The 25869-nt window shown below is 49.1% G+C and overlaps 1 protein-coding gene across 2 annotated transcripts in view; it reads right to left on the minus strand.

Moving 5' to 3' along the window:
• The window catches only part of fstl5 (follistatin-like 5), a 780144-nt gene that overhangs the window by 16596 nt on the left and 737679 nt on the right, over positions 1-25869 (minus strand). For both annotated transcript variants that reach the window (XM_078209651.1, XM_078209742.1), the window contains one exon: positions 6895-7044. In XM_078209651.1, coding sequence (XP_078065777.1) covers positions 6895-7044 — 150 coding nt within the window. The remainder of the gene's footprint in view (positions 1-6894; positions 7045-25869) is intronic.

The following is a 25869-nucleotide window of genomic DNA, read 5'->3' on the forward strand; positions in this document are numbered from 1 at the left end:
TCACAAAGTCAATGTGCATGGCAGCTCATCAGCAGATGGGTGCCATATTTCGCCAAGAATGCACACCCGTCACCCTGACAACTGCTCCCAAAGAGGGACCTGACCAAACAGTAACGCTTTCAGGCATAACCAGATGGATGGGTCAACAGGAAGCATCAGCATGAGAGCACCATATGTACCCTTGACATTGTTCCTAGCACCTGCTCACTACTTGAACATCGTAAACCTAGAACCCTTGGCATCTTTATCATGCTGAAATTTCAAGATTTATTTGTAGTATCCTCACTGAGGACAATAGGGTGCTGAGTTGCACCCACTCAGGACCTTGCGGCGCTGAATAGTCTCTTTCCTAGGTAGCCTTAGCATTAATGTGGGACCATGCGCCATCATTTCAACACACCAGCCAAGGCGGAAATGTTTCATGCATGGACCTTGCAGAGGCCTGATAGAGCTGACTATGCATTACATTGATAGCATCACAGTCTTCGAGATGGTCCATCACATGTTCCCAGTCTAGACTCTCTTCTAATTTACTAAGAGCCCTATGATGCAACGAATTCCAACTCAATCTGAGTGCTAATCCTTTACTCAAGGTTTACTCACACCCTTGAGAAGGAGCTAGCAGGACACTCTCCGTGTGAAAATTGGCTTCAGCCAGAAGCATGCACATGTCTCACATCCTACACTCAAACTGCCCCTACAGTCAAGACTAATGTGTCCGCTGCAACCTTACTTGCCTCATTCAGCTATATGGTCACACTGACACATCACCAAGGACAGACAGTTTGGGAAGTCCCAGGATTTCATTTGTTGCAAAGACAGTGGGGGTGATTCCACTGCTAATTTTCTAGTGCAGCATGGTCAGAGAATCTTGCGGCTGGGCATGCGCAGGATTCGCGTATGCGAGCGGATCTCCCAGTGCCAGATTTCTGGTGCCGTCAGATCTCTGCGGGAAACTGGCAGGAAGACAGGTAAGTAATTTTAATCTGTTTTTAATATAATTTAAATGTAATTAGTGGGCCCGGAACTGAAATTTCTGACCCCCCCCCCCCCACACACAAGACTGTTTCACTCTAGTGGGGTTTACGGTACGTCCCCACTTTCGGGGAACTATCGGGATGATCCCACTGGAATAAGGATAGGCAATCGGGCAGCAGGGGGGGAAGGTGCCCCCTGGGCATGGGCACCCTGGCAGTGCTAGCCAGTGCCCTCGGCACTGCCAAAGGGGCAAAGTGCCAATGCCCAGTAGGCACCTTGGCACTGCCAATCGGGTGTCAGGCAGTGCCAAGGGGCGGGGCCTGATGGGGGTAAGGCCTAGGTGGCAATTGGTGGTGGGGTATCCCACTGCCACTTTGCACTGGGATTGGTCGGGGCAGCAGGCCAGTGGTGGGGGGGGGGGGGGGGGGGAGGGAAGATCAGAGTGGGCTGGGGAGGAAGGGGGGTTTCTGCCTGTTGAAGGGTCGGCACTGCTGTGGGGGATGGGGGAGGGGCCGTTGGGGCTGGCCCGGGAATGGTAGGCGGGGGGGGGGGCAATTGGGCCGTGGGAGTGTTGGGGAGAGCAGCACTGCTGGGGTCCTGGGCTGGCCAGCAATTGAGCTGCCCAGCAAATGGGAGGCTGACAGTGCGGAGCCACTGCGCCTACGCAAAGACCCGCTGGTTTCAGCCTCCCAGGTGGGAATAGACGTTGCCCCCTGAAATCTAATGATATGGTGGCCTCTGCAGTGCACAGTGTGGGAGATTCTAGTGTGAACTCCCACTGAAAAACCAGTGTGAATTACTCCAGTTTTCCTACGAATTCAACATAATTATTTTTTCGGAGAATTCCGGTTCGTCTCTCACCCCTGAACTGGCACTTACATAAGAACATAAGAACTAGGAGCAGGAGTAGGTCATCTGGCCCCTCGAGCCTGCTCCGCCATTCAATAAGATCATGGCTGATCTTTTCGTGGACTCAGCTCCACTTACCCGCCTGCTCACCATAACCCTTAATTCCTTTACTGTTCAAAATGATGCAGCTATATAAGACCCTCGTCAGACCCCACTTGGAGTACTGTGCTCAGTTCTAGTCGCCTCATTACAGGAAGGATGTGGAAAAGATTGAAAGGGTGCAGAGGAGATTTACATGGATGTTGCCTGGATTGAGTGGCATGCCTTATGAGGATAGGCTGAGGGAGCTCGGTCTTTTCTCCTTGGAGAGACGTAGGATGAGAGGAGACCTAATAGAGGTATATAAGATGTTGAGAGGCATAGATCGGGTGGACCCTCAGGGGCTTTGTGAGCTATGAGAAATAGCTGACCTGAGGAGGGACCAGACCACATATTGGCTAGTGCTTTATCTTGCACATCTGGAATTATAGCCTAATCACTCTGGTGATAATGTGGGAGAACTTGCATCAATTGAGATTCCTGAATGGATTCTGAGCCTTGATTGACTTTGGGACATCGAAGCAATGATTAGCATAGTGACTTGCAAAATGTTACATTCAAAACGTATTTATAAATGTGCAGACTATAAACAATCAGTGTACACCTGTGCTACCTGTGTGCCTTCAATACTTCTCAATCTTTCTTTGCCGACCATTCTTTCTCGATGCAGCCCTAACATCTGCAGCTGAGGTGGAGGATTATTAACTGTTAACTGCGATGACCTTGGCAGATGTCTTCTGTTGGCCCAAGGCCTAGAAGGCTGTGATGAAGGGTCATCCTGATTCAAAACATTGGCTCTATTCTCTCTCCACAGATGCTGTCAGACCTGCTGAGATTTTCCAACATTTTTTGTTTCTGTTTCAGATTCCAGCATCCACTGTATTTTGCCTTTAGCCGAGAAGACCTTGGCTTGCTAACGGTCTCCTGCACAGGTGCACTCTCCTTGGACACCCTTAGAGATGATTGGGTCACTGTCGGATGGGAAGTGGAGTGGCTGTTGGAGTTTCCTGGGATGAAACCTGCAGCATGCCTACCTGTTGGTGCCTGACGGCATCTCCCTAATTCCTTGAGGAAAAGGAGCACCTGGAAGGAGGTCTAGGTGCCACATCCCCCTCTTGGTTAGAGCGATGGAGTGCAGGTTCAAATGCAAATCCAGCAGAAACTGTGAGTTCTGTTAAGACCTGGGTCTCCAAGGTGGGTGCCACCATTAACTAGGACAGACATCTAAGATCAGAGGCTGAATGCTCTTGACTGATTTGTGATTTTGAGATTTTTATAAATGACCTGGATGAGGAAGTGGAAGGATGGGTTGGCAAGTTTGCTGATGACACAAAGGTTGGTGGTGTTATGGATAGTGCAGAGGGATGTCAGCAGTTGCAACGAGACATAGATAAGATGCAAGACTGGGTGGAGAAGTGGCAGATGGACTTCAACCCAGATTAGTGTGTGGTGGTTCATTTTGGCAGGTCGAATAGGATGAAAGAATATAATTTTAAGGTTAAGACGCTTGGCAGTGTGGAAGATCAGAAGGATCTTGGGGTCCGGGTTCATAGGACGCTCAAAGCAGCGTCGCAGGTAGAGGCTAATTAAAAGGGCGTATGGAATACTGGCCTTCATCAATAGAGACATTGAGTTTAGAAATCGGGAGATAATGCTGCAACTGTATAGGACCCTGGTCAGACCCCACCTGTGCCCAGTTCTGGTCGCCTCATTACAGAAAGGATGTGGAAGCCATAGAAAGGGTGCAGAGGAGATTTTCAAGGATGTTGCCTGGATTAGATGGCACGCCTTATGAGGATAGGTTGAGAGAGCTAGATCTTTTCTCCTTGGAGAGGCGAAGGGTGAGAGGTGACCTGATAGAGATGTATAAGATGTTGAGGGGTATTGATAGAGTGGATTCTCAGAGGCTTTTAGCTAGGGTTGGAATGGCTGCCACAAGAGGTCACAGGTTCAGGGTGCTGGGGAGTAGGTACAGAAGAGATGTTCAGGATAAGTTTTTCACTCAGAGGGTGGTGGGTGCGTGGAATCGGCTGCCGGTAGTGGTGGTGGAGGCGGATTCGGTAGGGTCTTTTAAGAGACTTTTGGATAAGTTCATGGAAGTTAGTAAGATAGAGGGTTATAGGTAAGCCTAGGAGGTAGGGACATGTTCGGCGCAACTTGTGGGCCGAAGGGCCTGTTTGTGCTGTAGCTTTTCTATGTTCTAAGTGGCAGATAGAATTTAACCCTGAAAAGTTTGATATGATACACTTTGGAAGGAATAATTTGACAAGGAAGTATTCTACGAACAGCATGACACTAGAAAATTTAGTGGAACAAAGTACTTGGCGTGTTTGTCTATAGATCTCTGAAGACGGAAGGGTATGTTCGTCAGGTGGTGAAAAAGACATATGGGACACTTGCCTTTATCAATTGAGTCATAGATTACAAAAGCAGGGAAGTCATGTTAGAGTTGTATAGAACTTTGGTTCGGCCACAGCAATAGTTCTGTGTGCAGTTCTTGTCATCAATTTTTGGAAGGATGTCATTGTACTGGAGTGGGTGCAGAGGAGATTCACCAGGATGCTGCCTGGGATGGAACATTTAAGTGGATAGGCTTGGATTGTTTACATTGGAGCAGAAAAAACTGAGGGGTGACCTGATCGAGGTGTACAAGATTATGAGGCATGGACAGAATGGATAAGGAACAGCTATTCCCCTTAGTTGAAGGGTCAGTTACAAGTTGAGGGTCAGTTGAGGTTTAGGGAGGATGTAAGGAAAACTTTTTTCACTCAGAGGATGGCGATGGACTGGAGTGTGCTGCCTGGGAGGGTAGTAGTTGCCTCACATCCTTCAAGCACTTGAGCACTTGGAACGTCACAATATTCAAGGCTATGAGCCAAGTGCTGGTAAATGTGTTTCGGTGGTAGGTCTGGTGTTTCTCATGTGTCGCTGCAGACTCGATTGGCCAAAGGGCCTCTTCCGCACTGTATGATTCTATGATTCTGGGAGGCAGAGTAATGCCAGTGGACTAGCGGGCCAAATCCACATAGGTAGGCCAGGCAACTACCACGTGAAGTTGAAGAGGCTGTGCAGGTTGGCTACAACTGGGAAAGATGGTAACCAAAGCCACACAGGGAGGCCAGGGAGTGGGAATTGGTGAAGTGATCTGCACTGATGCACCTTTACAAGTTGGAAGTCCAATTTCTGAAAATCAAACCAAATCTACACCTGCTGTTGAGGCATTTCCTGTTGAGTTGCATCACTCCTAAAGGAAGAGGAAAACCCCTGCCAGACTGACTTTATAATGGACTGTGTTAAAGAATTCATATATGGTATTATGTTGTAAATAGTTTAACTTCTGTTGGTATGTGTCGATAAGGGATGAACCGGGGGGACGTCGTAGTGAGCCATTTAAGGAGTAAGGTTTCGGAGGGTCATATGACCTGTTTGGCCAATCGGGCCAAAGTGCACAAATCCTGAAGCTGAGTGCAGGCTCTCCAAGGCAGTCTGGAGAATGGGGTCGAAGTAATTGGTGGTATCTTTCTCACTCTCTGCTTATAGTTATTCCTGTTAATAAGTAGTTCTTTAGTTACTCCACTTGGTGGCTGCCATTCTTTCCAAGATATTACAGGAGTGCAAAGGGAAAAAGACAGGAAGGATTAGGCCAAGGGCCAAAAGGGGTGACTGTTAGATTTAGTAAAAAGGGGGTTAGAGCTCAGAGTAAAGAGCAAAGGCTAGTTAAATGCTCCCCCTCCCCACCACAAGATTTGTTGGGCTCTGCATGGATGCATAAATAATAAACTGAACTGCGCAAGATCGCATATATTCAACCATCCTGCTACCCAGCAGTAATCACTTCCATTTCCCTGTCCACCATGATCTTATATTTCAGTGGGGTTTCTGCCCAAAAGGTCTGAAAGCTCAATGGGATATCTAAAATACATCCCATTGCTTAAAACACACTGGATCCTAATCTACATTTCGTACTGCTGCTATTCTGTGAATCTAGCACCTTGGGAGATATATCTAATTGCATAATAGAATTTTTTTAGCACATATTATATCAAGATGCTCCCATTGAGATATATTCAGAAATCCTGCAAGGTGACAGTAGTATTTTAATGAAGTTAGTAGTCTATTTAAAATGAATTGTTAACAACTCTGTTGGAATTACAAACAGAGGAATTTAACTCAAATAAAAGATTATCCTGGTGAAGGTTTTCAAACCACTGATTTCATCAGCACTCAATACTTAAACAAAATATTCCTCAAAGAGAATAAAGAAAACAGAAAGTATAGCGCTTCATAGAATCATAGAAACCCTACAGTGCAGAAGGAGGCCATTCGGCCCATCGAGTCTGCACCGACCACAATCCCACCCAGGCCCTACCCCCACATATTTTACCCGCTAATCCCTCTAACCTATGCATCTCAGGGGCAATTTTAACCTGGCCAATCAACCTAACCTGCACATCTTTGGACTGTGGGAGGAAACCGGAGCACCCGGAGGAAACCCACGCAAACACGAGGAGAATGTGCAAACTCCACACAGACAGTGACCCGAGCCGGGAATTGAACCCGGGACCCTGGAGCTGTGAAGCAGCAGTGCTAACCACTGTGCTACCGTGCCGCCCTATAGCATAGTTGACTTTATGTAACATAGCTGTGAATAAGATTTTGCATAAACACAATTATGTAATTATACAATTTACGCGCATATGAAAATCCATGCACCTGTATTCGGTAAGCTCAAAAAATATTTTTACATGATACTCCAAGCTGTAAGTCAATTTTATAAAATGTTAGAACAGTGTCAAAATCAGAAAGAAAAATCATTAATTATTCCAACTAATTTTCATGCAAACCCAAGTACTGTATAGGTGACTTTGTAAACTATGTTTACATATTAAATGACGAAATATATTTTTATTCATATTTTTAACTGACTGTAAATGTAATGTAAAAGAATGTGAAAAAAGCAATAACGACCTGAACTGCTTTCTGAGACTGAATATCGACAATCAGCACTCTGTTCAGCTTTGGCTGCGTCACGTAGATATACTTGTCTTTGATGTTCACAGCCGTAGCCCAAACACATCTCTGGACTGCTTCACCCTCAGCTTTGGGGCAGACTTCATCCTATGAATCAATGTGGGGAGAAAAGATTCTCAGTAATCATCTAAAACTAATAATAAAGGTGAAATAAGAAACTGTTTTGACATGACAACAGGAAAATCAAGGTAAACTTATCAAATGATGAAGTTTAGAAAGTGTTCGGGCAGCAGACAAATATCAGCACGTACATTTTCATGCTCTTCCAGATCTCATGCCTGTTAAGGTATATCATCCTTGTTGCATCTGAACTGACAAACTGGGTGGAATATAATGTAGTTGTTGGAGGTCTCAACGCTAGCTGGAGAGCTGGTGAGAGGCCTGTGTCACTCTTTTCAAGGTAGGCCCGCCGAATTAATTGCCAATCAGGCACTCAACTGGGCAGCATAGGCCTAGCCAGAGATTAATGACACTGGAAGTGGAATTGATTAGAGGCTGGCAGCTGTTCACTGCTCGGCAGCGTCACTATTACGTGAGGTACAAGGTCGCTGAGGGACTGAGGCACAGGTGAGTAATGGCATGATGGAGTGCATCATGGGGAGATTGAGGAGGAAGGATTTGCCAGCTGCCCCCTATCCCTGCCCACCATGTCCTGATATCAGGTCCCTCAATCAGATACTGAGTGCCGTACCTAAAACACCAAAATAAATCTGCCACTAAGAATCCTGATGTTTGTTTTGACTTAAGGGTTTTGGGTGATTTTACAACTGAATAGAATAAAGTGCCTTTTGAATTTAATGTATTAAGGTGACAATTATAGCTATAGCTCCTTAACATACATTTATGTTTTTGGTTGAGTTGGATGAAGAGTGATGGAAGGGTGAGGCCTGTGAGGAACTAATGTACTAGATGGACAGATGGCTTGCTTCTATGCTATAAATTCCATATAGTTACCCTGCAAAGAACAGAGAACAGTACAGCACAGGAACAGGACCTTTGACCACCAAGCCTGCACCGACACATGATGCCTTCCTAAACCAAAGGTCTTTTGCCTCTATGCGGTCATATCCCATTATTCCCTGGCTATTCATGTATCTGTCAAGATGCCTCTTATACATGCTATTGTATCTGCTTCCACCACCTCCTCTGGCAGCACATTGCAGGCACTTACCAGCCTCTGTGTAAAAGATTTGCCTCTCACATCTCCTTTCCCCCTTTTACCTTAAACCTATGTAGTTAACATTCTGGGAAAAAGACTCTGACTATCCATTCTATCCATGCCTCTCATAATTTTGAAAACTACTATCAGTTCGTCGATGTTCAAGTGAAAACAAACCAAGTTTGTCCAATACTCTCATTCAATGCATTGTCCAAAGTACTGTCGTCATTTTGGATCAGTGGGGATATAGTCTGGCTATCCTTCCAGATTCTAGTATTTGGAAACATTCATCATCTTGTTGCTGAGCATCTTTTATTTCCAGAAACGTTTCTGCTGGAACTGCTAAATGAATAAAGACATATATGTTTCAACCTCTTCAATGAAGCATAAATCCTCTTGTTTTTGTTCCTTCTGATCATGATAGGGGGTCTGCTGATATTTGATAGTTTTCTTGCACATACTCTGTGATGGAGTCATATCTCTTCAATCTTAATCTGAACCACTGAATTCTGGGCAGCATCTTTTATGTTCAGAAGAGTGATTGTTGACTTATGGTTGTTTCATTTTGAACCGCAAATCCATAACACAGACAGGGTAGCACGGTGGCACAGTGGTGAGCACTGCTGCATCACGGCTCCAGGGACCTGGTTGGATTCCCGGCTTGGGTCACCGTCTGTGCGGAGTTTGCACATTCAGCCTATGTCTGCGTGGGTTTCCTCTGGGTGTTACAGTTTCCTCTCACAGTCCAAACATGTGTGGGTTAGGTACATTGGCTATGCTAAATTGCCTCTTAGTATCCTGGGATGCGTAGGTTAGAGGGCTTGGCGGGGTAAATATGTGGGGTTACGGGGATAGGGCCTAGGTGGGATTGTTATCGATGTAGACTCGATGGGTTGAATGGCCTCCTTCTGCACTGATTCTTGAAAATTTTCTGTATGCTCACTTTTCTGCAAATGCTGCTTTCTCTATTGTGGTGTATCTTTGTCTGTTTATATTAGTGATTCTTTGACATAGTAGACTGGTCCACACTTGCAGTCTCTTTGCTTTTGAAATAATACCACCTCCAGATCTGCTGCTATTATGGTCTGACATGGGTCATGTGCCAAACTTTCAGAGGAGATTAAAAGTTACTTAATCCTTTTGAAAGCATTTCGCTGGTCCATATTCCAGCACCACTGTTGACCCTATCTTAACTGCTGTCTCAAAGGCTCATTGACCCTCTTCTAAATCTGGGAAGAAATTGCCAACTTGGTTTACCATCCTGAGGAATCTTTGAAGCTGAGTTGTGTTCCTGAGTTGTGGGAATTCTCTGATTATTTTTGTTTTTTATAATCAACTGTGATTCCAATGTCTTGAATGTGATCTAGAAATATGATAATAGATTTGGAAATCTCTCATTTTTCATTCAATGTATGCATCCTGTAAACCTCTCAGAACTGCTCTGATTCTGCAGTCATGCTGTTCTCTCATGCAGCCGTGTGCAAATATGTTGTCCATATAGCATATTACTCCTTCCATTTCTTCTTGAGTTTGAGACATTGTTCTCTGGTAAATTTCTGGAATGAACACTATTCCGAAGGTCAACCTATTGAAATAATAATGATGGAATGGCATTATAAATGTATTCAGTAATCTGGATTCTTTGTCCAGGGCAACTGCCAAAATCTACAGTTCACATTCAATTTGGTAAAGGAAGTACGATTGGCCAGTTTGGCAAGATTCCCATTCGTGGAACCAAAAGAGAAAATGCTGGAAAATTTCAGCAGGTCTGGCAGCATCTGTAAGGGGAGAAAAAAGCTGACGTTTTGAGTCCAGATGACTCTTTGTCAAAGCTTACAGATGCTGCCACAAGATTGGAGGACAGATAATGTTGTTCCACTTTTGAACAAGGATGGTAGAGATAAACTAGACCACTACAGACCAGCGAGTCCAACATCAGTGAGAGAGAAACTACTGGAGAAAATTCTGAAGGAAAGAACTATTCTCCATTTGGAGAGGCAAGGTTTGATCCGGGGTAGTCAGAAGGAGGTTATGCCTAACAAATTTAACTGAATTTTTTGAAGAGGTGATCGAGTGTGTAGATGAGGGTAGTGCAGTTGATGTGGTTTATATGGATTTCAGTAAAGCCTCTAACAAAGTCCCACATGGAAGACTGATAAAGGTGGTAAAACGTATGGGATCCAGGGTAACTTGGTAAGATGGATCCAAAACTGGCTTAGTGTCAGGAGATAGAGGGCGGTGGTAGAAGGCTGTTTGATTGGAGACTGGTGTCCAGTGACGTAACACAGGAATCAATGCTGGGTTCCTTACTGTTCCTGACATATATAAATGATATAGATGAGAATGATTGGGTTGGGGGGTGGGAGTGGGGGGGTGGCGGGATAAGTAAGTTTGTGGATGACATGAAGATTGGAAGAACAAGAACAAAAAAAAGTACAGCACAGGAATAGGCCCTTCAGCTCTCCAGGCCTGTGCCATTCAGGATGCCCTAACTACAAAAAAAATCCCTTACTCGGTCCGTACCTTTCTATTCCCTCCCTATTCATGTACCTATTCAGGTGTCTCTTAAATGTTGCTAATGTGCCTGCTTCCACCACCTCCTCGGGCAGTGTGTACCCACCAGGTACCAACCACTCTCTGCGTGAAAACCTCTCCCGCACATCTCACTTAAACTTTCCCCCTCTCACCTTGAAACTGTGTCCCCTTGCAATTGACATTTACACCCTCGAAAGAAGCCTCTGTATGTTCACCATGTCAATGCCTCTCAATTTTGTAGACCTCTCTCAGGTCACCCCTCAGCCTTATTGATCGACCAGAAGGAACTCTTCAGTTGTAAAACAAAACAAGATTTACTCCAACTTATAAGAACAAAGAAAATTACAGCACAGAAACAGACTCTTCGGCCCAAGCCTGCACCAACCATGCTGAACTAAAATCCCCTACTCTTCCCGGGACCATATCCCTCTATTCCCATCCTATTCATGTATTTGTCCAGACTATCGTTTCTGTTTCCACTACCTCCCCCGGCAATAAGTTTTAGACAATCACCATCCTCAGTGTAAAAAAACTTGCCTTGTACAACCCTGCCCGTCGCACCTTAAACCTATGCCCCCTATGCTTCTGACTATCCACTCTGTCCATGCCCCTCAATCTTGTAGACTTCTATCAGGTCACCCCTCAACCTCCGTCGTTCCAGTGAGAACAAACCAACCTCTCCTCATAGCTAATACCCTCCATACCTGGCAACATCCTGGTAAATCTTTTCTGTACCCTCTCCAAGCCTCCACATCCTCCTGGTACTGTGGCAACCAGAATTGAACACTATGGTCGCGATTCTCCCATTGCGGCCCGCCACTTTCCTGGCGGGTCTGGCCGGGAGATGTACGTGTCAGCCATTTGGTGGGTTCTCTGACAGTTTCTTTGACCAGCTGGAGAAAAATGGCGCCGCCAGGAACCCACTGAAAATCGACAGGCTGCTGTTTAGCATGAGTTTACATACCTTTGCATGCCATTATCGGAATCCACACGACAATCTCCGCCCTCGTCTGCATCTCCCACCTCTTTGGCATAATGTAATTTTGGTGCGAATCGGAACAGGTATTTAAAAGTCGCAACCTGGCATGGCAGCCTTGAACTGGCGTGAGGAGATACGTGCTGCAAGTGGAGCATGGGGAATGTTGCAGGCAGGCCCTGGAAATGCCTTCCTTCTGCTGCCTTCAGGTTTTGGCCCATTGACGAGTGACATCTGTCGGTGGGGGGGGGGGGGGGGGGGGAAGGGTGCTTCCATTTCCTCACAGCTCCCTGGATGAGGTTCCATTAGGGAGTCCCGCTCTCCCCCCCTCCAAGCAGCACTGAAGCTGACTGTGGGAAGCAACCTCGAGGGCTCCCGCTCCCCCCATCCCCGCCCTCCAACAGCGCTGAAGCTGACTGTGGGAAGCAGCCTCGAGGGCTCCTGCTCCCCCTCCCTCCTTCACTGCACTTTGCAGTGGCATTGTCTTTCTGCGGGGTGTGGTCAGGAAGTCTACTAAGTGCTGGCGTTCTGGGGTGGGGGAGGAGTGTACCACGTGCTGACTGAGGCCTAACCAGATGAAGCAGCTGCTCCAGGTCGGGTTGCAGAGGTTCAGACATGGACTGCATGGAATCTACTGTCACTGGGTACACACCTGATGCTGCTTTGCAGTCTGTCCCTGCCCTGTGACACGGACCAGCAACACATGCCTGTAACAGATGCTGCAGTTGCACACATAGCAATGGCTCAAGGGTGCGCATTGCCCACATCTGCACACCGACCTGCATAATCTGTGCCAGCATTTGTCATGATGGGAATCTCACACAACCCTAATCGGGCCACTCATGGCACCATGGATTGTGTGGGGTTGCCAGCTCCCACAAGTGGGGATACTGGCCCAAGTGAGGGATTGGGGTGGTGCTGCGTCTATGCAGCCAATGGTAATAATTCGACATTCTATGCTCTTTCCAAACCCCACTGTGCAGATGGATTTCGGTTCGCTTGATCTGGAGCTGGCCATGTTGGTGGCAGCAGGGTTGGAGGAGGAGGCGGCAGCGGCTCAGGAGGTGGCGGGCATGGAGAGACCACCGCAAGAGGAGCCACCACCAGACCCTCAGGAAGGACGGCAGGGGGCTGCCGCTGAGGGCCAGGAGGTGGGTGAGCAGGCTCCCAAGAGGGTGCACAGAAGGCCCTCAGAGGGTGTGCCGAGGCCAAGGAGGTACAGGCCCTGCAATTCCTTCGAATTCAATTCCTTCCTCTCGGAGGAGATGTGCCGTCACCGGCTGCGCTTGTCCAAGACCACGGTGCGTCACATTTGTGAGGTGCTCTCACACCTGGCACTTCGGGGGAGCAGCGGCCACCTGTTGCCTATGGGCAAGAAGGTGCCGGCAGCTCTCAATTTCTATTCCTTCGGGTCATTCCAGGCTCCCAGTGGCGACCTATCTCCCAGGCCTCTGTGCACAGATGTGTGCGGCAGGTCACAGATGTCTGCGGCAGGTCACAGATGTCTGCGGCAGGTCACAGATGTCCTGTATGCCTGGGCAGGACAGTTCATTAATTTCGATGTGGGCCGTGCACAGCAGAAGGCCCGGGCTCTTGGCTTCACCTCCATCGCTGGGATCGTGGATGTGCAGAGCGCAGTGGATGGCACGCACATTGCCTTGCAGTGATTTGTGAACCGGAAGGCGTTCCGCTCCCTGAACGTTCAAATCGTCTGCGACCATCGGCTTAAGATCATGCAGGTCAATGCATGCTACCTAAAGCTTTGTGATCCGGCAGTCGGGACATCCCTGGGCTCTTTGAAGACCAGCCCAGGATCCTGGGATGGCTACTGGCTGACAAGGGTAACACATTAAGGCCATGACTGACATGGAGGTCCCAGACCAAGGTGGCGAACTGCCACCCGGTCCGTCGTTGAGTGGTGCATCGGCCTGCTGAAGATGCGGTTCCGCTGCTTGGACCGCTCTGCGGGGGCCCTCCAGTGTGACCCTATGCGTGCTTCACACATTGTGATCATTTGCTGTGCTCTGCACAACATCACCCAGCAGCGGGGAGACCAGCCCAGGCTCCTGGGATGGCTACTGGGTGACAAGGGTTATCCGCAGGAGGAGAGGAGGAGGAAGAGGAGGAGCTGCGAGGGGGTGAGGTGGCCGCCCCACCACATGAAGAGCCGGAGGAAAGACGGTGGCTGGCAATGGCAGGTGTCCGGCAAGGAAGGGCAGCAAGGGACACCTTGATTGCAGCCCACGTCACCTAGCTGGTGCTGTGCAGCGAGGGGGGGGGGGGGGGGGGGGGTGCAACCAACACACATCCACCACACTCCAGGAACAAGTGCAGCCGCTATTCCCTCTCCAAATTGACCTGTGCCGTCAAACCACCACATCACCCTTCCCCTGCTCCTGTCATCCCTCCACCCCTTCCCCCAGAAACATCCCACCCTATTAATGTGCCTGGGCTGGCAATGGTTGCAAGTCTTGTTTGAAGGCTGGAGGATGATGACGACTCGCTGTTGTGCACACTGGGATCCTTCCCCTGGTGCAATTCGAGTCTGACTCCTACCTGTACTCCGAATGCACGTTGCCACCCTGGTCCACGTAGCTGTAAGGGTTGGGGACACATGCTTTTTGGCCAAGAGAGGGGGGAGGGGGGGCACTGGTACCAAGGGTCTGGTGGATGTTGGGGAAGGTAGGACAGGCACTCTGAAACATGGGCTGAGTCTGCAAGGCTCAAAAGACAGCACCTCTATGTTTGGGAGTCGGGAACACTGAGCTGTGAGGGTGGTGGTGGCGGCGGGGGGGTGGGGGGATTCAGAGACACATTAGTCACAGCATGATGTGCAATTAATTAACAGTTTATTGTGCTCTTAACATAAATGATTACCAAACCCTGACCTTCACTCGTGCCCTCTAGTGAACTACAACTTTCTAACTTTGCACCATCTATTGCTTCTTCTAGGTGCTACCCCAGGAAGCACATCGGAGGTGGAGGTGTCCAGCTGTGATGCATGCCCCGTGGCCTGTGATGCCCTTGGCAGACGTCCTGGGTGGCCGGGACCTGGAGGGCCCCGGCTGACTTGCAGATGGCACTGTTTTGGTACCATCCTGTTCATCTCGCTGGCCATGAGATGCCACAGTGTGAGGAAGGGGGAATCGGTAGGTCTCTGGACGTCCAGGATCTCCTGCATGGAAGACCCTGACATGGGCTCAAGCCCTTCCTCCTCCCTTTGGGTGCCCAGAGGCCCTGGGGGCACTCCATAAGACGTCAGGGTAGCTGGATTGAGCTCCAGAAGCTCCGGCATCACCTGGCTCTGCCAGTCCTGAAGGCCTAGATGCGTCTGCCCCATAATGTGTGATCCCTCAGCCCTGGCCCTCTGAGACTTGGCCAGGCTCTGGAGCCCCTCAGCAGTAGCCCTCTGAGCCTGGACTAAGTTGTCGAGGCTCACAGCCCCGTGTCTCTGCAGTGTCTCCAGAATGCCAGTGAGAGACCCAGCCATGGCCAGCAGTGTCTCCGAAATGCCCCCGACACCCATGGCCATCGAACTGGATGCCTGTGGCCCGTGTCTACAGAATGGCCTGGACCCTGTCACCCATGAGGACAGACCCCTGAGCCAAACTTTCCACTGCGGTTGCCACCCTTGCAGTGTTGGCCTGGGTCTCACGCTGTGTCGGCACCACCTCCTGCAACAGCACTCCCCTTTGACTCCCCTAAACAGCCTTGCAGCATGGTTGCTGACAGCCCTTCCACAACTCCCTGGGTTTCCTGATGCATCTCCAACAGTCTTACGAGGAACAAACCCAGAGGCCCAGCAACTAGTTTGGGGACAGCTGAATTCTGGCCTCCGGCAGACCTCCGTGTGCCCAAGCTCTCGGATGTGCCCGCATCAGCGGTTGTGGTGTGCTCACCAGATTGTGACCCAGAAGCCTCAACACTAAAGGTACCCACCGTGGTGCTCGTCTCTGTATTGATGGGTTATGTGGTACATGCCGGTGACACTTTAATGGTGCTGCACTCGAAGGATTCCTCAGTGCCTCCCTCCGAGGTGTCATCCCCAGGGGGTCGTGGGCAGTTTGCTCCAGAGCAGCGGGGGCGGTGGCAACATCCAAAGGGCCAGGTTCCTCTGGGTCCAGAGCTGGAAAAAAAAAACATATTAGGGGGAGGGAGGCAAAACATTCCATGCAGCATCACACTTACTTAGAGGAGGACCAAGGTTGGAGGGTGTGCATCTGCTCACTTGCATGCTGTACGCCGACCTGTCTGTCGGTGACCATTTGGGATGGTCCATCACCCCATGCCAGCTCCTTGACACGATCCTCCATGCTACTCAGCTGCTGCAGGTCAGGCACACCATCTGTGCCATCTCCCGTGCATTGTGGATTTTCTTTTCCTGTGGGAACATAAGGTGGATAGCAAACATTTAACATATTGCTGTGCCTTGGGCATTGTGCTGACAGTTTTGGGGAAAGTGGTCACAACTGAAGAGTGCTCGTTGAGGGTTGAGGGGAAGAGGTTAGATTCTGTTCCTGGGGGAAGGGTCACTTGCTGCATGGCCTTCAGCAGGGTTGGAGATGTGTGCCAAGCATGTGCGTGTTTCCAAGAGGGATGCTCATTCACTCTTGCTGCTCGCAGAAGGTCATTCATTTTCTTGCGGCACTGCCCGCCAGAGCACAGTGTCAGGCTCCTGGCATTCATCACTTCTGCCACCTCTTCCTACAATGCTATGGCAGATGCACCCCTTGGGTCGGGGCCCTGGCCACGGAACAGATGATGGCGCCTCTCCTCCATAGCATCTAGCAGGTGCTCCTGGTCTGCTTCCGAAAATCTGGGAGCCAGTTTACGAGCAGCCATCTTTGTGGCGTGACTGGCTGTGTGTCCATTCCTGCAGCTTATACACAACTCTGGCTTATTAGAGGAGTGCAGGTGCATTGAGTCAAGGGCCCGTTGGCAACAAATACTTGTGAAAGATTTTGAAGGCTGCATTCAGTTGGGGGGGGGGCTCGGGAGGCAGGCCCCCCCCCCCCGGAATCGGACCCCTCTGGGGGGCAGGCCCCCCCCCCCCGGATCGGACCTCTCTGGGAGGTAGCCCACCCGCCCTGCCTGGGATCGGACCCCTCTGGGAGGCAGGCCCCCCGGGCAGAGCACACCCCTAACCTACCTCGATCGTGGTCTCCCTCCACCATCCTTCCCGCTCACCTTCAGTCCTTCGACAGCCTGCAGCACATTCCTGTTCACTGACTTCGAGCCACGGCTGAAGTGACCAGGCTTCACACAGGTCCGCTGGCGTCTGCCGGAGGGGGGGGTGGGGGGGGGGGGGGGGGAGAGCGGGCCCAGTTAGAACTCTGGGGGGGGGGGTGTGTGTGAGGAGAGGGGGGCGGGCCCACATCACCCTCTTGGAGGGGGGGGGGGGGGTGGGTGTGTGACTTATCATCCCCTGGGGGGGGGGGGTGACGTCTCATCCTCTGGGTGGTGGGGGGTGGGAGGGGAGGGGGTGTGACGTCTCATCCGCTGGGTTGTTGGGGGTGGGAGGGGAGAGGGGGTATGACGTCTCATCCTCTGGGTGGTGGGGGGGAGGGGGTGTGACGCCTCATCCTCTGGGTGGTGGGGGGGGAGGGGGGTGTGTGACGTATCATCCTATGGAGGGGGGAGAGGGGGTGTGACTCTCATCCTCCAGTCGGATTCCGCTGCCTGTCTGCGGCCGATCCCTCCTGGCACCATCACTGGTTCACTACCAGCCACAGCCATCTCTCCCGCTCTCTCGCACCTGCAGGGAAGAGTAATCTGTGGCTGGTGTGATAGTGCCAGGGGGGGATCAGCCGCAGACAGGCAGCGGAACCCCCCCGACCAGAGGATGAGACGTCACACCCCCTCTCCCCCCTGCCCCCCCCCCACCCCCGCGAGGGAATGAGACGTCACACCCCCTCCCCTCCCACACCCCCAGGGCATGATAAGTCACACCCCCTCCCCTCCCACTCCCCCAGGGGATGATCGGTCACACCCCCTCCCCTCCTCCCACCCCACCCTCCTCCCCCCACCCCCCCGACCAGAGGATGAACGGCAGAGAGGCTCTCCCCGCTCTCTGGTTTTTTTTCCGCGCCCGGCCGCGTTCTGTCAGATTTTTTCCAAACTGCGCATGTGCAGTTAGGAGCTCCTATCATTCCGGTGGCGCTAACCCCGCCCACTGGACCGGCGCCGGAAAACAGCGTATGGGCGCGCTGGAGCGCGGCCTCCGGGCTCGGATCTATTTGACGCCCGCACCTAGTCTCTAAATGGTAAAATCGGGCCCAGTGAGACACGACCACCCCTTCACAAAACCATGTTGCCTCTCGCTAATACGTCCACTTATTTCCAAGTGGGAGTAAATCCTGTCTCGAAGAATCCTCTCCAATAATTTCTCTACCACTGAGGTAAGGCTCACCAGCCTGTAATTACCTCGATTATCCTTGTTACCCTTCTTGAACAACGGAACAACATTGGCTACTCTCCAATCCTCTGGGACCTCCCCTGTAGCCAGTGAGGATACAAAGATTTCTCTCAAGGCCGCAGCAATTTCCTCCCATGCCTCTCTCAGTATTCTGGGGTATATCCAATTAGGCCCTGGGACTTGTCAACCTTAATGATTTTCAGGACCCCAATAGCTCCTTTTTGATCTCAACATGACCCAAACTATCTGCACATCCTTCCCCAGACTCCTCATCCACCAAGTCCTTCTCTTTGGCAAATATTGATGCAAAGTACTCATTTAATACCTGACCCATTTCCTCTGGCTCCACACATAGATTCCCTCCCCTGTCTTTGAATGGAAAAAGGTTTAATAAAGAAATTTGATTACTCCAACAGTTGAGGCCTTACCCTGGGCCACTCCAAGCTCCCACAAACCCCAGCAGCTTCTTATTTGTACCACATCATCATTTTGTCATTGGTTACATAGTTTACTAAGTCAGCTGACCCTTACAGCATGTTACCATTGGCCACACTACAACAGATCCGATGTTATGATTGGTTACATTCTAACAAACATTCATCTTTCCAGTGAAAACAATCCTAGTTTATTCAACCTCTCCTCATAGGCAACACCTTTGAGACCAGGCAACATCCTATTGCCTGCTCACACTTTGGTAAATCAGATCACAAGGCTGTGCTCCTGCTCCCGGCTTGCAAGCAAAAACTGAAATGGGAGAATCCGTCAAAGAAAGTCGTACAATGTTGATCTGAGGAATTGGATGATCTCCTACAGGACTGCTTAGAGTCAGTAGACTAGTTAGTATTTTAAAACTCTGCGACCAGCCCGAATGCATACGCCACTACAGTAACTGACTTCATTCGTAAGTTTGTAGAAGGCTGCGTATCAAAGAAGCAAATCCGTGTGTTTCCTAACCGGAAACCATGGATGAACAGGGATATCCAATGCCTGTTGAAGTCCAAGTCTGAGGCATTCAAGTCATGTGATCCTGACCTATACAAGAAAGCCAGATCTGATCTATGGAGATCCATCAAAGACAGTACCGGACCAAACTCGAATCCCAGGCTAGCCACACAGGCTCCCGCCGACAATGGCAAAGTCTACAAGATATAACGGGCTACAAGATGAAGGCAGGTGGCTCCAATGCACCCCTCCCCGATGAGGTCAATGCATCCTATGCCCGTTTTGAGCAAGAGGTCAGCGAGAGCATGCCCTCCATCCCGGAAGCCTCGGACAACCTGTATCCAAGGTCACCATTCCTGACTTTAGAGCAGCCTTCTCAAAGATCAACCCACGGGAAGCAATTGGCCCAGAAGGGGTATCCTCTCCGTCGATATGCGCGATTTTCTTGGAGATCCTCTCCATTGGGGAATTGGGTACATTGGGGAAACCATGCAGACGCAACGACAACGGATGAATGAACACCGCTCGACAATCACCAGGCAAGACTGTTCTCTTCCTGTTGGGGAGCACTTCAGCGGTCACGGGCATTCGGCCTCTGATCTTCGGGTAAGCGTTCTCCAAGGCGGCCTTCGCGACACACGACAACATGCAGAGTCGCTGAGCAGAAACTGATAGCCAAGTTCCGCACACGAGGACGGCCTCAACCAGGATCTTGGGTTCATGTCACACTATCTGTAACCCCCACAACTTGCCTGGACTTGCAAACTCTCACTAGCTGTCCTGTCTGGAGACAATACACATCTCTTTAACCTGTGCTTAATGCTCTCTCCACTCACATTGTCTGTACCTTTAAGACTTGATTAGCTGTAAAGAATCGCATTCCAATCATTATTCTGTAAATTGAGTTTGTGTCTCTGTATGCCCTGTTTGTGAGCAGACCTCCCACTCCACCTGACGAAGGAGCAGCACGCTCCGAAAGCTAGTGGTGTTTGCTACCAAATAAACCTGTTGGATGTTAACCTGGTGTTGTTAGACTTTTTACCAGATGGGGTACCCAGACGAGCACTCAGGTCTGTGTGGACCAGCTAGCAGGGGTATTTGCAGACATCTTCAACCTCTCTTTATACCAATTTGATGTCCCTACCTGTTTCAAGAAGATGACCATCATCTCAGTTCCAAAGAAAAGCCAGGCAGCGTGTCTTAACGACTATCATGAGGTGGCTCTGACATCCATCATTATAAAGTGCTTCGAAAGGTTAGTCATGGCACAAATCAATTCATGCCTCCCAGATTTCCCGGATCCTCTACAGTTTGCTTATCGCTGCAACAGGCCCACAACCTCCCTGGCCCTACACTCAACCTTGGAACACCTAGATAACACCTATGTCAGACTCCTATAGTTAAGAAAGCCCACCAACGCCTCTACCTTCTCAGGAGGCTAAGGAAATTTGGCATGTCTGCTACAATGCTCACCAAATTCTACAAATGCACCATAGAAAGCGTTCTTTCCAGTTGCATCACAGCTTGGTATGGCTCCTGCTCTGTCCAAGACCGCAAGAAACTACAAAGAGTGAAAGAATGAAACCCAGTCCATCACTCAAAGCAGCCTCCCATCCACTGGCACTGTCTGCACTTCCCGTTGCCTCGGAAAAGCAGCCAGCATAATCAAGGACCCCACGCATCCTGGACATAACAAGTGTCGTCTGTAGAATCTGGGTCTATTGACGCACCTACAGGTGACAGCTCTCTGGGGTTCATCCTCTGGGTGAGGAGGAGGCACTACCACCCCTTGCTCAAGGGTTTTGCTCCTGCCTTTGATGAGCCAAGCATCACCATCACATTCTTCTCTGTCTTCTCTCCTGCCTATAAGCAATGAAGAAGTCTCACAACACCAGGTTAAAGTCCAACAGGTTTATTTGGTAGCATAAGCCACAAGCTTTTGAAGCGCTGCTCCTTCACCAGGTGAGTGGGAGTTCTGTTTGCAAACAGGGCATATGAAGACACAAACTCAATTTACAAGATAATGGTTGGAATGCGAGTCTCTACAGGTAATCAAGTCTTAAAGGTACAGACAATGTGAGTGGAGAAAGGGTTAAGCACAGGTTAAAGAGATGTGTATTGCCTCCAGCCAGAAGACGAACATCTCGCCAAGGCCATCCCCACATCCCCTCTTCTTGCCTTCAAACAACCACACAATCTCAAACAGACCATTCCTTCAGTGACCACAACACCACACAACCCTGCCACAGCAACCTCTCCAAGACGTGCCGGATCATCGACATGGAGCTCATGTGAGAACACCATCCACCAGGTACACGGTACATACTCTTGCAACTCGGCCAACGTTGTCTACCTGATACGCTGCAGGAAAGGATGAACCGAGGCATGGTACATTGGGGAGCCCATGCAGACGCTACGACAACGGATGAATGAACACCACTCGACAATCACCAGGCAGGAGTGTTCTCTTCCTGCTGGGGAACACTTCAGCAGTCACGGTCTTTGTGTAAGAGTTCTCCAAGGCGGCCTTCACGACACACGACCACGCAGAATCGCTGAGCACAAACTGATAGCCAAGTTCCGCACATGAGGACGGCCTCAACCGGGACCTTGGGTTCATGTCACACTATCTGTAACCCCCACAACTTGCCTGGACTTGCAAAATTTCACTAGCTGTCCTGTCTGGAGACAATACACATCTCTTTAACCTGTGCTTAATGCTCTCTCCACTCACACTGTCTGTACCTTTAAGACTTGATTAGCTGTAAAGAATCGCATTCCAATCATTATTTTGTAAATTGAGTTTGTGTCTATATGTGCCCTGTTTGTGAACACAACTCCCAGTCACCTGATGAAGGGGCAGTGCTCCGAAAGCTTGTGGCTTGTGCTACCAAATAAACCTGTTGGACTTTAACCTGGTGTTGACAGATGTCTTACTGTGCTTACCCCAGTCCAACGCCGGCATTTCCACATTATAAGCAATGAGGCAGACCTCAAGATTATGAAGCTCCATCTTCCTGATGGTCTCCTTAATGCAAGATCAAAGAGAGAGACATGACAGTCACCATTTGTCTGCTCGGACCTCTCTTTATCAAATCATCATCTGTTGCTGCCTCTCAAAGTCATGCCACAGAGTCCTGGGCCAGTGTTTAGTGCACATGATGGTTGACTCTACCTGACTCTACCACCGGCCACATGACCAAGTGCCGACAGCTTAGGCCACTTGACTGCAGTCTGAGCTCTCATCTCAGGCAGAAGCATTGTCCTAACCTACAATCCAATACCTTGCATTTTGCTTGAACCATGAGTGGCACTTGTCAATTTGTGCTTCAACATAAAGAAAAGGATTAGGGGTGCACTCCTTGGTCAGTGCTCCATAACCAACTTTCTGAGGGGGGGTATTTTCAAGCTGACTCATTTGCCCAATGGTTCTGCTGAACCATAGCACTCATATTGGGTTTGGAAGACTGCAGCAATCATTGACACTTTCAGACTGCTTGAGCGGGGACACTTAATAGCTTGACTCCAAGCATGTCAACTGAATACAAGCTAAATGAACTCAGTTGCAAATTCTTTGAGAAGTTCCTCAATTTTCCAAGCTGTTTCCTTCACCCCCGACCTTTGCCCCACCATGTGTTTGTATGCAACCTTTCAATCTGTGCTGCCATGACTTTGTACTCCCACTCCCTACACTGTTGCCTGTCACAAGGCAGCCACAAAGAAGTTGCTGTGGAGACTTGCCTGCAACCCTACTCCCCTCCCCCCCCCCTTCCGCTTAAATCGATGGAGCCACTTCCTTGATTTGGGATTCTCGCGGGAGCTGCACTAAGTTATGTGCACTCACATCTGCATTCCTCTCAAAGTTCAGGTTGCCAAGTGCACACCTGATACAGTGGTTAGCACAGCTGCCTCACTGCTCCCGGGACCCAGGTTCAATTCCTGGCTTGGGTCACTTTGTGTGTGCAGTTTGCACGTTCTCCCTGTATCTGCGTGGGTTTGCTCCGGGTACTCCGGTTTCCTCCCACAATCCAAAGATGTGCTGGTTAGGTGGATTGGCCATGCTAAATTCTCCCCCAGTGTATCCGAACAGGCAGCAGAGTGTGGCGACTAGAGGATTTTCACAGTAACTTCATTGCAGTGTTAATGTAAGCCTACTTGTGACTAATAAATAAACCTTACTTTACTTTTAAAACCAGTTGTAAATCATGCTGTTCTGAAATCATACCAACGCAAGATTTAAATTTGACGTGGCGTAATGATTCCGGCATGCGGCCACAATAATGAGATGCAAACTTATCATAATTAAGTTTACAACATTCGACAGCAGAAAATGTGCCTACCACTGACAAGGGGAGGGAACAATCTTATCCTGGATTTATGCTGCCAGGAAATGCATCTCGGGCACCTAGTTAAGTTTAAAATGTCTTGCCAAAGTTCCTCATATCCCTTCTGCACATCCAATCACTGTGCCATGATTCTTCAATTCCCCTTCCCTTGCTCCAATGCCCCTTCCATTCCCTTGTCCCTTTACTCTAATGTCCCTTATTTCATTGATACCATGAATGGCTGTGGTAGAATAGCATTTTTTGAGATAGTAAGATTGTAAGTTTTAGATTAGGTATTGGTAGATTAGCATATTTTTGAGGTTGTAAGATTGTAAGTTTTCTTCAGACTAGATTTTGAAAGCTTCTTTGCTTATTGTGTCAGTTTCAGCAGCATCTGAATGACTTGTCAGACTCGCCAATGGTTCAGTATAGTGTATACTGGAGTGTGGATGCGGAGGATACTGGGGGTAACGGAGAGGGCATGGGGTAGAGGGAGAATGCAAAGGGTGTGGATATGAGGGGGTATGCGAATATGAGGAGGAATAGGTATGGTGAGGATATGAGGAGGAATGAGGATATGAGGGGGGATGTGAATTGTGAGGTTGGGAGGGGCATGAGGGATTTGTGGGGGAATGGAAGGGACATGGGGAAGAAGAACAATGTTTTTGCAAAGAATATTTTCAAAGCATTTTTGTTTATTGTGTCATTTTCAGGGCCTTTGCAAGAGCTTACTAGACTTGCCAATGGTCACTCCTTATGCAGATAGTGCATTGCTGGGAGAGTGAGTATGGGGGATGCATGGGGAGTGATGGAAAGGCTATAAAGGGACATGGGATGATGGAAGAGGTATGAAAGTGGCATGAGGTTGGAGGAGGAAAGGGGAAATTGGGTGGCTAAAAGGGGGCATGGAAGGGGCAAAGGGGATATTAGGGGGCATGAAGGATGATGGGGAAGGGTGAGGAGTGTGAGGGATGAGGGTTGGCAGGGTCTAACAATTATATACACCATATATAGGACTGGGATGATGTACCAGCAAACTGAGGAAGGCCTTCTAACTAGCCTGCCTTGGCCACCCACATGCCTCTGTTGCCACCTTGGGCCTGCTTCAGGAGGCAGCATTCCCAACTTGGACTCCGGGAATCCAAAATCTTGAGGAATTTCCTTGACTTTCAGAAGTCAGGATTGCAAGGTTGGGAAATTACCCGATTGGGTTCTCAATTCAAAGGGAAAAATCTGGCCTCATGAATCTGTCAGATTGTTGTTAAAATATGACAGGATCATGAGTGTCCTGTGGAAAAATAAACCTGCCACTCCTACCCAGTCATGTATCCTTACCAACTGACTCTTAATTGTCGACTGAAAAGGCACGAGATTCAGTTGCATCAAGACTAGTAGTGTTTGAGAAGCCCCACCATCTTCTCAGAACAACTATAGCTAGGTAGTAAATGCTGGCACTGCCAATGAAGGCCAAATTTCAGAAATTAATTAAAAGCATGTCTATCATGAGACTGAGTTTTAATGATCCTGTAAACTCAATCCGTAATATTTAATTTTGAAACTTATATTGTAACTATGTTTTTGCTGAGGAAAGCATTACTTTAAACTCCATTTAGGCTAATTGCTAATGGACCATGCTAGCAAAGACAGGCTCATAACAAGATGGGACTGTGGCCAAACAGGCCACCTAAGATGGCAATTTACAAAAGCATGTTGGGATAATTAGACAAGTACAGAAACAGACAGGCTGCAGCATTTAAAAGAAACTGATCAGAGATAGACAGGCTGAAGCTGCAGACGTTGGAATACACAGGATATAGGTCATCCCAAGGACAATGGACACTTTATGGTCAAACCGAGTTGTTTACCAGACACAGGGGCACCTTAACCCCTTATCTAGGAGAGAGGTAGAGACCTATGTGCCTCTAGCACCTACAGGCATGGCTGTTGGGTACACAGTAAGAAGTCTCACAACACCAGGTTAAAGTCCAACAGGTTTATTTGGTAGCAAATACCATAAGCTTTCGGAGCACTGCTCCTTCGTCAGATGGAGTGGAAATGTGCTCTCAAACAGTGCAAACAGACAAAAACAAGTTGCAGAATACTGATTAGAATGCGGATCCTACAGCCAGCCAGGTCTTAAAGGTCTGTGTTGGGTACACACCCAGAGATTGGTGTGGCACCACCTGATTGGACTTTATCAATCAAGGTGATCAAACCCTGATCAATTGGCAATAACCAAAAAGGGTGCGAAACCAATGAGGCATAAAAGGTGCTGCACAACAGAAGAATCTCTCTCTCCCCCCAATGAACGAACAACAACAATGGTGACCAACGCCAGCAACGACCAGCATGAGGAGAGCCACCACACCAAAGAAGGAAGGATGACCAGAGCCAGAGTATCAGACCAGACTATGCAGGGGACTGTGGAGACCAACACGCAGATTAAGGCCAATATCTGCCTGGTTACTTGCCAGTCATGCAAAAGTAAAGTCAAGGTCTAGTATTGGACTTGAACTTTAGTATTCTGTAAGATAACTTAGTACTGATTGTGTCGGTAACC

The sequence above is a fragment of the Mustelus asterias genome, chromosome 1 (genome assembly GCF_964213995.1).
Source record: "Mustelus asterias chromosome 1, sMusAst1.hap1.1, whole genome shotgun sequence".
In the NCBI taxonomy this organism is placed as follows: domain Eukaryota; kingdom Metazoa; phylum Chordata; class Chondrichthyes; order Carcharhiniformes; family Triakidae; genus Mustelus; species Mustelus asterias.